This window comes from Neurospora crassa, linkage group VI (genome assembly GCF_000182925.2).
Source record: "Neurospora crassa OR74A linkage group VI, whole genome shotgun sequence".
Lineage (NCBI taxonomy): Eukaryota > Fungi > Ascomycota > Sordariomycetes > Sordariales > Sordariaceae > Neurospora > Neurospora crassa.
Window position 1 is genome coordinate 1 of NC_026506.1, and position 13,756 is coordinate 13,756.

The window sequence follows — 13,756 nt, forward strand, 5'->3', positions numbered from 1 at the left end:
CACCCTAACCCTAACCCTAACCCTAACCCTAACCCTAACCCTAACCCTAACCCTAACCCTAACCCTAACCCTAACCCTAACCCTAACCCTAACCCTAACCCTAACCCTAACCCTAACCCTAACCCTAACCCTAACCCTAACCCTAACCCTAACCCTAACCCTAACCCTGCTGCGGCTGCGGCTGCGGCTCTTGCCCTAGCTCTAGCTTTTATTTAATATTTAAAACGCGTATTCGCTACCTTCTTCATAGAAGTATATTTATATATTTAAAATATTAATATAATAAAGTAATTATTAAAGTTTATAAAATTTTATATATTAATTTATTAAAAATATATAGTTTTATATAATTATAATTGAATAGTAGTAAAGAAGAAAAAACCTTTTTATTTTATATTATAATTTTAGATATTAGAAAATTTTATATTTTTATAATTTAATTTTAATAAAATACTTTTCTTATTACTAATTTTTATATACACTTTTCTATTTTAGTATTTTCTTTTTCAATTTTTATACTTATAAAATATTTTATACTTTAAAATTTCTTTTATTAAAAAAAATAATTTAATAATTTAATATTAGTATTTAATATTTTAAAAAAAAATATATATTATCCTTCTTTTAAAATTTATATTTAAAAGTTTATTATTATTTATAAGTAACTACTAGAACCCTGAGTTTTTAAACCTCTAATAAATAATACGCGTATTAATATAATTAGTAACTTATTATAATACTAGTAAGAAAGAATTTAAAGAGAATATAGTAGTATTATATAAATAGAAGAAAATTGAAAAAGAGTAGTAAAAACTCTACTTTCGGACTATATATATAAATTAAGTAGAAATATTATTTAAGAACGGTTAGGCTTTATTACCGGAGCGTTAAAGGTACTAAGTTATATTATATAGTACTATAATATAATTATAATAATAAGTAACAATACTAGTAATAATAGTCTTATAAGCTATTATATACTAATATAAAGTAGTTAAATAATTTTATAAGAGTAGTTTTATTAATAAACTTCGCGTATTAACGAATTATATAATTACTTTATTCGGTTTTATAAATAGTAAGAAAAAACTAAAATCGGTATCACGGCACTATATAATATAACTTGGCACCCTCCGCGTTCCAGCACCGAAGCCTAGCTGTCCTTTAGTTATACCTCCACTTGGCTTATATATATAGTCCGAGAGTAGAGTTTTCGCTACTCTCTTCTAATCTTCTCCTCTTCGCGCAATATTACGTCTTCTTTAAGTCCTTCTTGGTCGGCATTGTGATAATCGGAAAACTTAGAGGGGAGAAAAATCCAAACTAGAAAGCCTCTAAGGGGGATTTATTTAAATAAACTACTCTACCCAAACGACAGCACTAAGGCCATCCTCCTCGCCAGCCCTGCCCTTATTACCAACCTGTAAGTTAGCAACCAAGTTCCCAAGCTTGCCAGTCGCAGGGTCCCTCGATACGATAGCCACATTAGAAGACGTTTGCCCACCAAATGCAACCAAGGTGCCGTCCTTGTTGATGTCAAAGGTCCGAGGATAGTAAGAGTACGAGTTGGCAGCTTCCTTCCATGCGATACCACCGGTCTGATGATCAATAGTGTAGATGGCGACTGAGTCCTGGTTGGAACCAAAGGTCTGATCCGCGCGGTTGGAAGCGTACAGAAAATTGCCAGCAACACGAATCTCGGCAGCCTTGGTAGTCGGACCACCCTTCTTGCCTGGAGCATAGGTGGAAAGGGTCTGCGCTCTGCTGAGGGCGAGGCAACCGTTGGAGTCGGTGGGGTACACCACATTCCAAGAGGACACGGAATTGCCGAGCTCGTTGAGGGTGTACAGGCGGAGGACGCCGTCAGCGGATTTCCACCACTGTGCGTGACGCGGGCCGTCGCCAGGCGAGGCCTGACCAGCTGGGCATGCGGTCAAGCGGCCGGTGCTGGCGTCGATCTTGAAGATGCGGATCAGGTCGGCACCGAGGTCGGGAACGAGCATGAACTTTCCGGTGGGGTCAAGCTGAGTCTCATGAGGATGGGGCACATCCTGACGTGAATTCGGCCCACGTTGCGACATGGTGAACTTCTCAAGCTGAACCTGGCCTTGTCCGAGGGGAAGTTTGTACGTGGTGATGGTTGATGGGGAGCTGCGGTGGGGTCAGACAACAAGTCTTGTCGAGGATCGAGGGGTACTTACTACTGCGCCGTGGCAATGAAGCCCTTTCCATCGGACCCTCCGTACACCTTGCCGTGGACCGTGTTCCCACTAGTCCGGGTTTGGCCAGACTGAGTAAGGCGTCCGTCGCTTCCCACATTGTACTGCGTGATGACACCACTTCCAGTCCAAGACTCGTCGAAGCAGTAGGCTGTCTTGGTGTCATTGTAATATTCCAGCCACGCAGGAGTTGTGCCACAACCACCGGCCTGCGAGGTGATGGAAAGTTTGCCGGTGGTGCCACTGGTGGTCAAGGAGAGCGTGTAGACAGGTCCGCTGAAATGGGAAACCAGCAAAGTGGCGCCCAGGGCGGACGGAGCCAGGGCGAGGCCGACCAGCAAGTTGGACAACAGATGAACCATGTTGATAGCGACGAAGGAGAGAGAGTTGAGGAGTGCTGGCTTGAATGTGATGCTAACGACTTTGGCGACGCCCTTTTGTACCTGTCCGTTGTGGGCCCAGAACCCGGCGGGAAGGGCCGTCCATCACGGTTTGACAGGCTGATTTTAGCCGGAAAACACGATCTTGGTGCTGTAGATCATCCGAGTTGTATACCATGCCAGGCTGGGTTCGGAGACGAATGCGGCTAGCGATCGGAACGCTTCGTAGTATATGACCGCTAGGCAGCACGGGGTAAACTCGATGGTCAAACGCAGGCGAGACGGGGTAACATGGGTGCGGTGTAGCCGGAGGTGGACAACGACGTCCAAATGGAGGAAACCGCACCGATTCGGGGATATTGGCAGCACAGGCGGGAGGTTACCCCACAAGATGTGATCCTGCCAAGAACTCGTCAATATCCGGGAGAAAGGCACGAGGGAGATTCGAAGCGCCGTAAATGGGACGTACTATGATCGAAACTGGTCACTGCCATTGTAGAACGACTGCGTTGGGGACGAGATATTGCAAGAGTCGAGCGAGGATCGAATTGGACAGCAAACTGCTTGTGTTCGGTCGGATGTGACGATGTTGAGACAACCCCCATGTCGCTATGGGATCTAGGGGCCGTCGAGGTAAGCCTGAAGGGGTCCAAAGTCAAGGTCCATCATATTGGATCGCTTGACAGATGGGACTGGTCATTCCGAAGTTGTTTCGTCGTGAAATGTTTCAGTTGTAAAGTTGATCATCGGGCTCCCTGCAGGGTTCCAGCCTGTCATCCCATGCAGCCCACGGCGGTCGCTGTCAATTAGGTCTTATCTTATCGCATTCCTACCTTTACCCAGCACAACGGCCATGACGTCATGGCTTCAGCTACCATTTGTGTCCCTCGTCTTGTCTGTCTTCTTGTGCTTCCCGGCCATAACTCTCAGCTTGCAACGATTCTGCAAACCGCGTCTCTCGTTTTGTCACCAACCAACATTTCCAGTTAATCTGTCCGAATCCAGACTCTCTATCTAGGAACGAGTGAAAACCAAGCGACCGCCTTCTCCATCCACCAAGCGAATTCAGCCGCGGTCAACCGCATCCGCGCGCCCACCATGTCAGGCATCATTGAAAACATCAAGGAAGCCCTCAACCCCAAAGAGCGCGAACAGGCCACGGTGCCAGACTACGACCCTCACACGCGCGGTCCTTATCCCGATAACCAAGCCTCCACCGTTGTCAATTCAGCGACCGAGAACAAGCAGTCACAAGTCTCTCCTCCATCAGGCGACGTCCCCGACGCAAAAGCGGCGACATCAACACAGGAGTCGCAAAAAATCGCATCCGGGGTGGGTTTCAATGCTCCCAAGGGAACTTATGGTCCTCATGGCTCACGCATTGCTAACTTCTTGGATCCTCGAGTTGATTCAGACCGGGATGGACGACCGAAGCACGGTCTGAGTGATGTTGGGCCTGTTGCTGCGAGACCAGCAAAGAGAGATTGAACCTCGAAGCGATGCGACAAGAGACAACAGTTGGAAAAAAATATCGAGTTTGGGCAACGGCTGGGGGAACGAAGAGTACGAAACGAAGCAATTCTGTCCATCAAGAGGGAGCAAAATGTCTGCGTCTCGGAAGATTGGAGATCGTGACGAGAGGTGAGGAATATCGAACTATCGGACGTCTGCTGAGAACCAGGGAGGCGGGTCGTTGGCACAGATGTTGTGATCATCTCAAGAGTTCTAGAGACATCCTCAGCCGTAGACCTCGCAGGCAGTATGCATCATACATCGCCTGGCATCTGTAGAGACAATGCACTGCAACCTCAACGTCTTGAACGAGGAGTCTCCATCACAAATTATGATCTAGAAGTATGATCTTGAACAGTGTTTCCCCATGGACCTACACTTGCGATGTTATCTGCTACTTCCACGTCTTTGTATCTTCGCTATCAAACATTACTTGTATACATATTATGCCGACATGGCAAAATTGTTCGTTGAAGACCATCCTAGACCAAAAAATACGTCTTTCCTGGGACCAAGCCGTCCAAGGCTCATGGCTCGTTACTCCACCAGATCCAGTCTACTCCCAAACGCCTGGCCGTTTTCCACATTACTAAGATACGGTTGTATTTTCCTTTTCTTTTTTTTTCCTCACGATGCTGGCTCAAAGAGGCTTATCGAGAATCTGATCTCCCACCAAGGTCTTGTTCCTATAATCTGCCACTGCACTCGTGGCATCGCCTCCCTTGAACGCCGACTGTATCAAGAGCGGCAGCATCGCATTCATAATGTTGTCATTAAATTCCCTCTTCGCCAGCTCCTTGCCGCCCCAATGATGCCTGACCAGCTGTCCCGTGCAACCCAGGTTCTTCTTCTCGGGGATCCCGTTTGCCTCATTGCATGGCAGCGCTCTTATCATGCTCTTGCCCGGTTCCTCCGCAATGGTCAACCCGTCCAAGAAATCGTACCGCACGTGGGAGCTGAAACCCGACTGTTCGTGGAAATAGACACCCTTCCACTCCGCACAGCCCTTGTATCTCGTCTCACTGGGACATTCGGCCCAGTCCTTGAACATCCTCTGCGTGTTTTCCGAGGCTTGCGCAATGATGAAGCCCGTGTTGACGTTCAGGTTCCCCCTCTTGTCGCGGTTGACCTCGGCATTCGGATCCTCCGCCATGGCCACCATGACCTTGTCGTCGATCTTCCAGTAGTTGAGCATCCACTCCAGCGGCAGCTCGGGGCTGGGAAAGACGGCGTCGTAATCCATCATCACCACAATGTCATATTTCTTCAGCAGCTCCTGCGTGAAGATCACCTTGGTCCAGTGCGGGGCTCGGTCCTGGTATGTAGGCGCCTGCACAAACTTGTAGGTATAGCCGTGAATCAAGGCGTAGAGGTAGTGAGAGAGAAACCCGGCAGAAGCTGGGCTGAGGGCGTCCCAGGTCGGCAAGGACGAGGAAAAGACGCCGCCAGCACCGGTGTGGGGGCGCGTGTCGACATCGAGAATGCAGATACGCTTGCCGAGGGATTTGTGGTGGATCAGCTCTGAAGCTGGAGGCAGGCGTTTGACGGTGCCATCGCGCGTGGTAAATGTGGGGGTCGTGATGGGAACGACAAGGGGCGCGTAGAGTGCCTGGATGATGGACGAGAGGTTGTCGAGCGGGCCACTGGTTTGGTTGGCAGCGCAGGAGGAAGGGTTGGTGGTGATGACTACCTTTGGCATGACCACCGTTGGCCTGGCAGAGGAACGAACAACGGATTATTAGCGACGGTCAGGTGGTGGGGCTATGATCGACGACGGGATACTCACAAGGTCGAGCGAAAGGACTCATGATTGAAGAGGCCGGTGAGGAGGAGAAGTGTAACGAAGACAACAGGGAGAATGAGGAGGAGGCGCCGGGCTGGCTGTGAGAAGGTAGGTAGGACCGACATGCGAGCGATGGTTCCGCTGAGGCGCGGTGGGTGGTCCCTAACAGCTGAATCCAACAACAAAAAGAAGAGCAGGCGAAGGCTTAACCAAGAACCGCAATGGCATGCAGAGCGAAAGAGCGGCTGTCGCAAGGACAAACGAAGTCCAGCGGGGCAAGAGCCGGACCAGCAGTCGCGTTGGGAGAAGAGAAAGGGGAATGGAAAGGGAGGAAAAAGCTGTTTGAGTGGCGCAGGGAGGAAGCAGGTAGGTACCTAGGCAGGTATCGTGAAGTGACCGCTGAGAGGAGTCGGAAACCCTGGCTGGATACCCCGAGAGACCCTGGATGGGGGACCAACAAAGTTCCTTCGGTTGGGTTGCGACTATGCTGCTTTGAGCTTGGCCGCGCCGTGCTACCCGCGTTTGCTTTCTGTTCCAGCACTTTAGCGTGTGTTGGTAGCACGGAAGGAAAAACCCATCGCAAGTTTGGTGGCACCAACCTCGGGTACAGTCTGAACAGCTGCACTGGTGTTGGTGGTGTTGGTGTTACTGCAGTGGTTTGGGATAATCAAGGTGGAACAAAAGGAACGCTTGAAGGGAGAGTTGATGGTTCATTTGGCCAAATATCTCCGCCTTATATGATCATTTACAGCTGAGACCTACGATGACGACAGTCAAATGGCCATTGCCATGGTTTCTCGCATACACGCACCATAGCCATGAGCACATTAACCAAGCGACCTCAACGCCATGCCAAGTATCACGACCTGGGCACCAAGGTAGGTAATTCTGCAAACCGTACGGCAGTGCGTTCCTTGAAGGTGTAATGCGGAACGAACGCACTGCTGTTGTAGAGGGTCTTGGCGTGCGTTCCTCTGCGTGCAGCGCTGCAACTGAACGGCCCCAAAACTGAAACCGAAACCACCGATGGTAAATGATGAGACTGGCTCGTCCGACGGAACTCAGAAAGATGCCTCATTATGCGGGTGTTTGCATTGGCCTATTACTTTGTGTATCCTGCCCCTTTCAAGCAGTAGTCATTTTGCCTATACCTATCGATGCACTTGTTAAACTGTTGAATCCTGTCACAGTCTCAATCTCAAACGGACTCTGTATACCGCCAAAAGGGGCCGCGCTGGATTTTCAATCGCTATGGAGACAGGGGAGTCGGTCTAGCCTGTTAGAGCATAGGAACGGTGGGGAATTCTAGCAATCTCATCTGATTCTCACAAGGATCCATACCTCGAGGTAACCTAGGGTTCTCAGCTTGGCATTGCACGGCCTCTTAGGCGGGCCTCTAGACGGCATCAGGCAGCGGCCGTCAGCGATCCCGTTGCCCCTTTGTTCGTTCCCATTGTGGAATACCTCACCTCTATCACGAATCGCGCTGGGGAGGGAGACGAACAAACGCATGATGCAAGGAATTGGACGACACGTTGAGAATGAACCGTGAGAATGGTCAAGAATTGAAGATTGATGCAAACTTGAGCCCTACACTACCCGATCCCTGCGTCAATCCATTCCATCGACCAGGCAAGCGGGCGGCCACCAGGGGTCCCGCTTTTCCTTATCCATGCCCTAACTACCTAGGTCCCCGGCCCCTCCTTATCAGCACGTCCGGGTCCACCGGCTGCCTTCCTCGGATCCTCCCGAACCCAAGGGGAACAAGCTGTCGGTCAGTCGGTCCAATCTTCTTCGTCTCAATTCCCTTTCCGCGCATCGGATTGAAGCAATTGCACCCACGACTTTTCGGTAACCACCCTATTCCGAGCTGCTCGGGTACATGTTAGCATGGCGCTGCCACTAGTCAACGAGACAGCGACCACATTTGAGGCCGACTGACGAGTCCTGCCTAGGGCCCTTTTTCGCAGAGGTATGTGCCGGGTGCCCGACCGTTTGGACACCAAGAGCCAAGAATGACAGCTCCCATGATCGTCGTTTCTGCGTTTCCCACTCCCCCGACAATAACCACTTTGCTTCTTCAATTCTTTCGCCACGCCATACACCGGCTATATGGGGCCTCAGCTATCTCTGACAACTGTTGAGCCTCCAGGTACATCATAGCGTATTATCGACGACCCCCGTTTGCCGCGTCTCCCGAGTATCACCGTTCACAGAGGGCGCAACTCGTCGCCGCGGCCAACGCCTACACAGTGCGCCAGCCAACAAAGAGACACGCACCAGTCACAGAACGCGGGGTCTCTGTGCCAACTCCAGTGCGCTCTGATGCCGTTGAAATGCAGCCTATCGTCCTAATAATCGCCTTTTCCGTGCTGCCCTATGAGCCTTCCGTTGCATAGCTGGCCCGGATAATAAATCACATAACCGTCTAAAACCATTGGTTGGTTCGGATTATTATCGTCCAGTCATCTTCAACCTTCAGCCAAGCGTCGAACTGGGGTCAGGGAGGGAGATTACGCGGCGAAGGTAGAACCCCCAGGGACAAACAGATTGGACAGTGGACGAGTTCTACACGTGGCTGGGTGCGTCTTTGGTGTCAGGTACGTTTCCACATTGGACAATTAGTGTATGATGGACGAAGCGATGCCTACGTCCAGGAGACTGGGAAACGGTGACTTTAGCGCCTACCAGCACGTTACGGAACCCACGGAGCCACGTTACCTACCAGTGAGCCGAGGTGCCAGGCTGCAGAGGGCAGCCAAAACACAGGAGAAGCAAAGCAGAAACGAACCCTTCAACCCCCTGGTTGATTGTCCTTGCCAAGGCTTCCAGTGCCTAAAGTCGCTTTCTAGGCCCGAGTCCAGAGTCCCAGCCCATAGACAAGACATGGATGACACCGCCCTTGTCATTTCTGTCACTCCTGTCAGCCCCCCCTGTCGATGTGACATCTCCGCCTTGTTTCCTTTTCATTCACATCCCGTCTTGCCCGTCCGGTCGCCTCGCCCATTTCCATAGTCAATTGATGTGTGACCATGCCGCGGATTGGGCAATTATGGTGTCGGAGGTGCCGCCATCTGTGCGACAGCACGCTCATGTCAGCAATATAATGTGACTATACGGAAGGTAGGAGGTCAGTAAGAAATTAGGCCAGCGCCGATGGAGTCGATCCATGCCATCAGACTCAGAAGCTGTATGGAAGAACCCATGGCTACAATGTGTACTACACCTTCCTCTTCCGTGTCACCACCGTTATTGCTGTCTTCAACTCTGCCATTGTCATCATCGTCATCCAAACAATGGCAGCCGTGTACTCGTCGTCTACCATGGCCACGTCCGAACGGAGCCGTCGCTCAAGACTCGATTCCACACTTGTTGACTTCTCTCCGGGCCTGGATACCGAGTCTGATCCCCTATTACGATCTACCAATCCGTTTGCCCGCGACCATGATTGTCCTTCACATGAACCGTACCGCTCCATCGCCACCGCCAACTCCTGCTCATTCTCCCATGTCTCCATCAGCCAGCAGTCCCAATCCCAGCCCTCCCTCCTCCAGCTCAGGCACAGAATCAACCGCAAAACAGATCTCCTCCTTCTCCCGCTCCTCTCCACCCTCTACCTCTTCAATGGCCTCGACCGCGGCAACGTCGGGAACGCTCAGACGCAGGGGTTCACAGCGGATATCGGGTGCGAGCCGCGCGATTTGAACCTGGCTATCTCGGCATTTTGGGTCATGTTTGTTGCTTGTCAGCCGGTATCCGCTGCTTTTGGGAGGAGATGGGGAGGGAGAGTGTGGATTGTTGGAATCATGGTAGGTTTTTGAATTGTGATACAATCTGTCTGGCTCTTAGGATCGCGACGATGATGGATCGATGGAGTGAGATTTTGGGTAGAAACCAGAGTCGCGGATGGCTCACTGGCTCAATCTCTCTGAATTGGATCCTCAAACTGAATCCAGGAACACTTGACTAACACGCACTTTGTCTTTTTTGTCCAACTGTAGCTCAGCTGGGGAGCATTGACACTGTCTCAGGCCTTTATCAAAGGAAGAGGTGAGTTGATATTCATACTGTAGCCCTGCATGGCAGTTTTATCGAACTGCTCGAACTCCATCAAGTTACAAGTCTTTGGCTCATGTCTCCTTCCCAATCTCCAAACCAGTCACTACCTACTCTTTACATACCTCCACCCACTCACACAGTTCCCAAGGCTAACGTACTCACGAACCATAATAGGCTCGCTTCTAACCACCCGCCTTCTCATCGGCGCCTTCGAAGCCGGATTTTATCCCACGGCCCTCGCCTACTTGACAGTGTTCTATCCCCCTTATGACCTTGCTGTGCGCATTGCGCTGTTCTATGGACAATACGCGGTGGCAGGGGCGTTTTCTGGGGCCATAGGTATGTACAACGTCCCTTCCGTGTCTCCGTGAACCTTTCGACATGTCATCAGTGCCGCCGAAGGTGCAGTAATGATGGTGAAACCATGACTCAGCCCACCCTGTCGCGGCCAGCAGACGTTAACGTTGACGGGGACTGGTGTGCATGTGCATCCACGGCTCCATTCACATATGATCCCCGGCCATGGCCCATGTCCATCAACCCAACAATCATCTATGCACGCACCACAGTCACAGTATAAGTTGCTCTCACCCTGGGGATTCGCTCACTAACCGCGAGTGGACTAGCCTATGCTATATTCCGGATAGAGCACCCGACTTTGAAGAGCTGGCAGCTCCTGTTCCTCATTGAAGGTGGTGCGACGTGTCTTGTCGCACTGTTTGCATGGGTATGGTTGCCCGAGGGGCCGGAGAGTGCTTGGTTTTTGACAACGGAGGAAAGAGCGTTATTCAGGAGATGTCGAGTCGTAGATGGAGTTAAAGCTAGTAGTGAATGGGCAGAAGAGGGCGATGATGAAGAGACCGGACATGGATATAGAGTGAACGGGAGATGCCATAATGACGATGAGACTGAGAGTCAGCGGATGGTAACAGGAGGTGTTGAAGAAGAAGCATCCGGGCGTTTTGTAACCTGGCGAGAAGTTGTCGAAACTGTCCGTGACTGGAAGCTCTGGTTCCTTCTTCTTTGCAACATTTGCGCCAGTGTCCCCAGCACCGCATTCTCGGTCTTCTTACCTTTGGTGGTAGAGGGGATGGGATACTCGGCCCTGCAAGCCAACCTGGTTCGTTGAATGATTTCTCATCTCTGCATCAGATTCCCGCACTCATAGTACATGTCCGCTAATACTCTCCGGCAAACAGATGTCAGTACCCCCCTTCGTCTTTGGCGCATTGGGCGTCTACCTCTTTGCCCTTTCCTCCGACCGCAGTCAAGAGCGGGGATATCACATCATGGCTGGACTTGCCATTTCCGCAGTCGGGTTAGCAGGCATTGTTTTCACCACTTCCTCGTCCGGCAAGTACATGGCCCTGTGCATTCTTCTCTTCGGCTCCTACGTACCCCCGCCCCTAACCGCTGCTTGGCTATCCAATAACACGCGTTCCCCCAACAAGAGAGCACTTGTGCTGGGTGTCAACGGATGGGGTAATCTGGCGGGGGTTATTGGGAGCTGGGTGTTTAGGATTGGCAGTGACCATGACGAGGGCCATGGTCAAGAGGATAGGGGACATGGATATAGGGAGCCGTTATTGATCACATTTGGGTTTGTTGGGATAGCAATTATGGGGTATTGGGCGTATACGGAGGTGCTGAGGTGGGAGAACGGGAGAATGGATGAGGCTGAGGTTGGAAAGATGGTGGAGGAGAGCAGCATGAAATGGGACAGCGAGAATCGATGTAGGACAATGCATGGGGAGGGGAAGCCAAGTTCTAGGGGTCATAACTTGTAGGCCAAGGGTCGTGTAAAAAAAAAAAAAAAAAAAAAAAAAAAAAAAAAAAAAGAAAGAAACGGTGGTACGTAGGTGGTGGATGTAGGTATACATCAGCTCCGTATGTCGGGTACCTCGTCCTTTTGATTGACAAAAAGATTGGGTATCAACGATCGCAGTGATTAGTGTAATGCAAGGACCAGCAGTTGTGGCTTGTGGGTATGTAGCTGCGTTGGTCCTTGGTGGATTTCTCGTAGATCTGCCTGACCGAGTTCTCGAATGGTGAAATTCTAGACTGGACTGAATGTGAATCAATGTCGTGTGAATTGGTTCCAATGCTACGCGGCCAGCCCCCCACTCTCGCACATTCATGTTGCGTCCCAGCGTTGCCTGTTCTGGCTCACATTGATCACACATGGAGACTTGGTAGACACTGGAGACACACCGCCCGTCCCAGGACCCATTGTTGTCAGGATCGGTGGTGAAAAGGCGGAGGAGGATTGCCATGCCGGGCACTCCATGGCAACCATGCCATTCCATGACACGGGTCCTGACGGGTTAGCACTGTCTTGGTTGTACAATACTTTGGAGATGAGTGCAAGGCCGGGTATCCTCTTGGACCACGGGGTACCCATGTTACCGTTTCTGTTTCTTCAGCAGCTCCGGATGCCACTCGACGCTTGCTGGAGACGGGAGCTACAGTATGCTGATGCTCGCTGTGCTGAGCCAGAGCCATGAAGTGGAAATCCAATCATCCGATCCCACGGGTACACTCGCACTGCGCTGTACCTTCCATGTCGACCTTGTCATTGTCTTGTCACTGGATACTCCGACTCAGTGGCAGGACTGCTTGTCAGCATCAATGGACGCCGCCGTTCGGTTTGTCAGATTGGAAGCTTCACCTTGAATTTTGCACAGGCCAGTCTAACCCCTCTGGGCCTAGCATCCTTCGCCGGTCTCGCGGCTGCGCTTGTCATGGTAGGTACCTAGGTCATGGTGGGCGGCCAGAAGCAGCGAGTGGCTCCCGGTCCCATCCACCCCCCCCCCCCCCCCCCAGTCGAACAGAATGTTTCCCCTCCTTCCATTTTTTTTTTTTTTTTTTTTTTTTTTCGCTCACCTCACCACGCTCTGATGAAAGAGCGATTGTCGAGTGACAGGTGACTTGTCATGGGAGTGTGGGTTGACGATTGACCAGTCCCTCGTTTGCATCGTGTCATTGAAGGATGGACCGAGAAGACACTGTTTCGTCCCTACGAATTATTGCCTTGTCGACAAGCAACCTCGACGCAAGGTAAGCTTTTTTGAAGACACTGCACGGAGAGGAGTCGGGAAGTAATCGGGCATCAGCCCATTGGGTGCTTTTCCCCCCTTCCGGTGCCGTCGGCGCAAATGGTCCATGCATCCCGGTGAAGGCTGATGCATGAGGATGAACCGGCAAGAGCAGACAACAACAGGCTGTGAGGACCGAGTTGTGGTAGCACAAGGAGCGAATGTCAAGCCCGGGCCTGTTCTGTCCCATGTTTTTGCCTCCAAGGCTTTGGATACCTCCCGTCTCAGCTATTGCATGTTGATGAAATGACCAAACAAACAGAATGAAGCGAACGGGGAAGGGCGGTCGCGGGTTTAAAAAGGGAAAAAAAATGAAAATTGCAGTAGGTACTTGGACTACCTTACCGCCCTTGCCTCACCTTCCTCCTCCGAGCCATCTGTGATTCTGCGGTACCCGCCATGGACATGTTACCCCTCCGAGTCCACATTTCTACTTGCCCACTCGACATCTGTGCCCCGTGCCCCTGTACCCGGTCGGGACCAGTGGGAGGAAACAGTGGGCTCCGACGGTCGATGGAAGAGCGGGTGCGCACGGGCTGTTTTCCGGATACAGTACCAAAGACATGCTCTAGGGCAGCTCGGCAGGTACGTTACCTCCAGATGTAGCTTGGGTTAGCGGGGTGTCTTCCCCCCACCCGCGTGTATGCCCTGGCCGTGTGCCCACCGGCGCCCCAGCGAGCCCTGGTAGCCCCTGGCAAGCCCTCTCAG

General features: G+C 51.1%; 4 protein-coding genes across 5 annotated transcripts; 2 read left to right on the plus strand and 2 right to left on the minus strand.

The window, feature by feature from the left end:
• Positions 1-1,304: 1,304 nt before the first annotated feature.
• On the minus strand, positions 1,305-3,239 carry NCU07143 (6-phosphogluconolactonase). Its single transcript, XM_955233.2, has 3 exons — positions 3,069-3,239; positions 2,202-2,998; positions 1,305-2,151 (listed from the first exon to the last, which is right to left on the minus strand). The coding sequence occupies exons 2-3, from the start codon at positions 2,579-2,581 to the stop codon at positions 1,359-1,361; spliced, it is 1,173 nt and encodes a 390-aa protein (XP_960326.1). The 5' UTR covers positions 2,582-2,998; positions 3,069-3,239; the 3' UTR covers positions 1,305-1,358.
• Positions 3,240-3,548: 309 nt separating this feature from the next.
• Positions 3,549-4,482, plus strand: NCU07142. Of its 2 annotated transcripts, none has more exons than XM_011396706.1 (2): positions 3,549-3,931; positions 4,005-4,482. In XM_011396706.1, the coding sequence occupies exons 1-2, from the start codon at positions 3,698-3,700 to the stop codon at positions 4,041-4,043; spliced, it is 273 nt and encodes a 90-aa protein (XP_011395008.1). In that variant the 5' UTR covers positions 3,549-3,697; the 3' UTR covers positions 4,044-4,482. The 2 variants fall into 2 exon arrangements, with proteins under 2 accessions (XP_011395008.1, XP_011395009.1); XM_011396707.1 differs by having other exon boundaries at positions 4,014-4,454.
• NCU07141 (hypothetical protein) lies at positions 4,429-6,559 on the minus strand. Its single transcript, XM_955231.3, has 2 exons — positions 5,898-6,559; positions 4,429-5,823 (listed from the first exon to the last, which is right to left on the minus strand). The coding sequence occupies exons 1-2, from the start codon at positions 6,017-6,019 to the stop codon at positions 4,752-4,754; spliced, it is 1,194 nt and encodes a 397-aa protein (XP_960324.1). The 5' UTR covers positions 6,020-6,559; the 3' UTR covers positions 4,429-4,751.
• Positions 6,560-9,190: 2,631 nt separating this feature from the next.
• NCU07140 (allantoate transporter) lies at positions 9,191-11,740 on the plus strand (the record flags this gene model as incomplete). Its single annotated transcript, XM_955230.3, has 5 exons — positions 9,191-9,703; positions 9,926-9,944; positions 10,128-10,292; positions 10,580-10,680; positions 11,153-11,740. The coding sequence occupies 5 exons, from the start codon at positions 9,191-9,193 to the stop codon at positions 11,738-11,740; spliced, it is 1,386 nt and encodes a 461-aa protein (XP_960323.3).
• Positions 11,741-13,756: the final 2,016 nt, after the last annotated feature.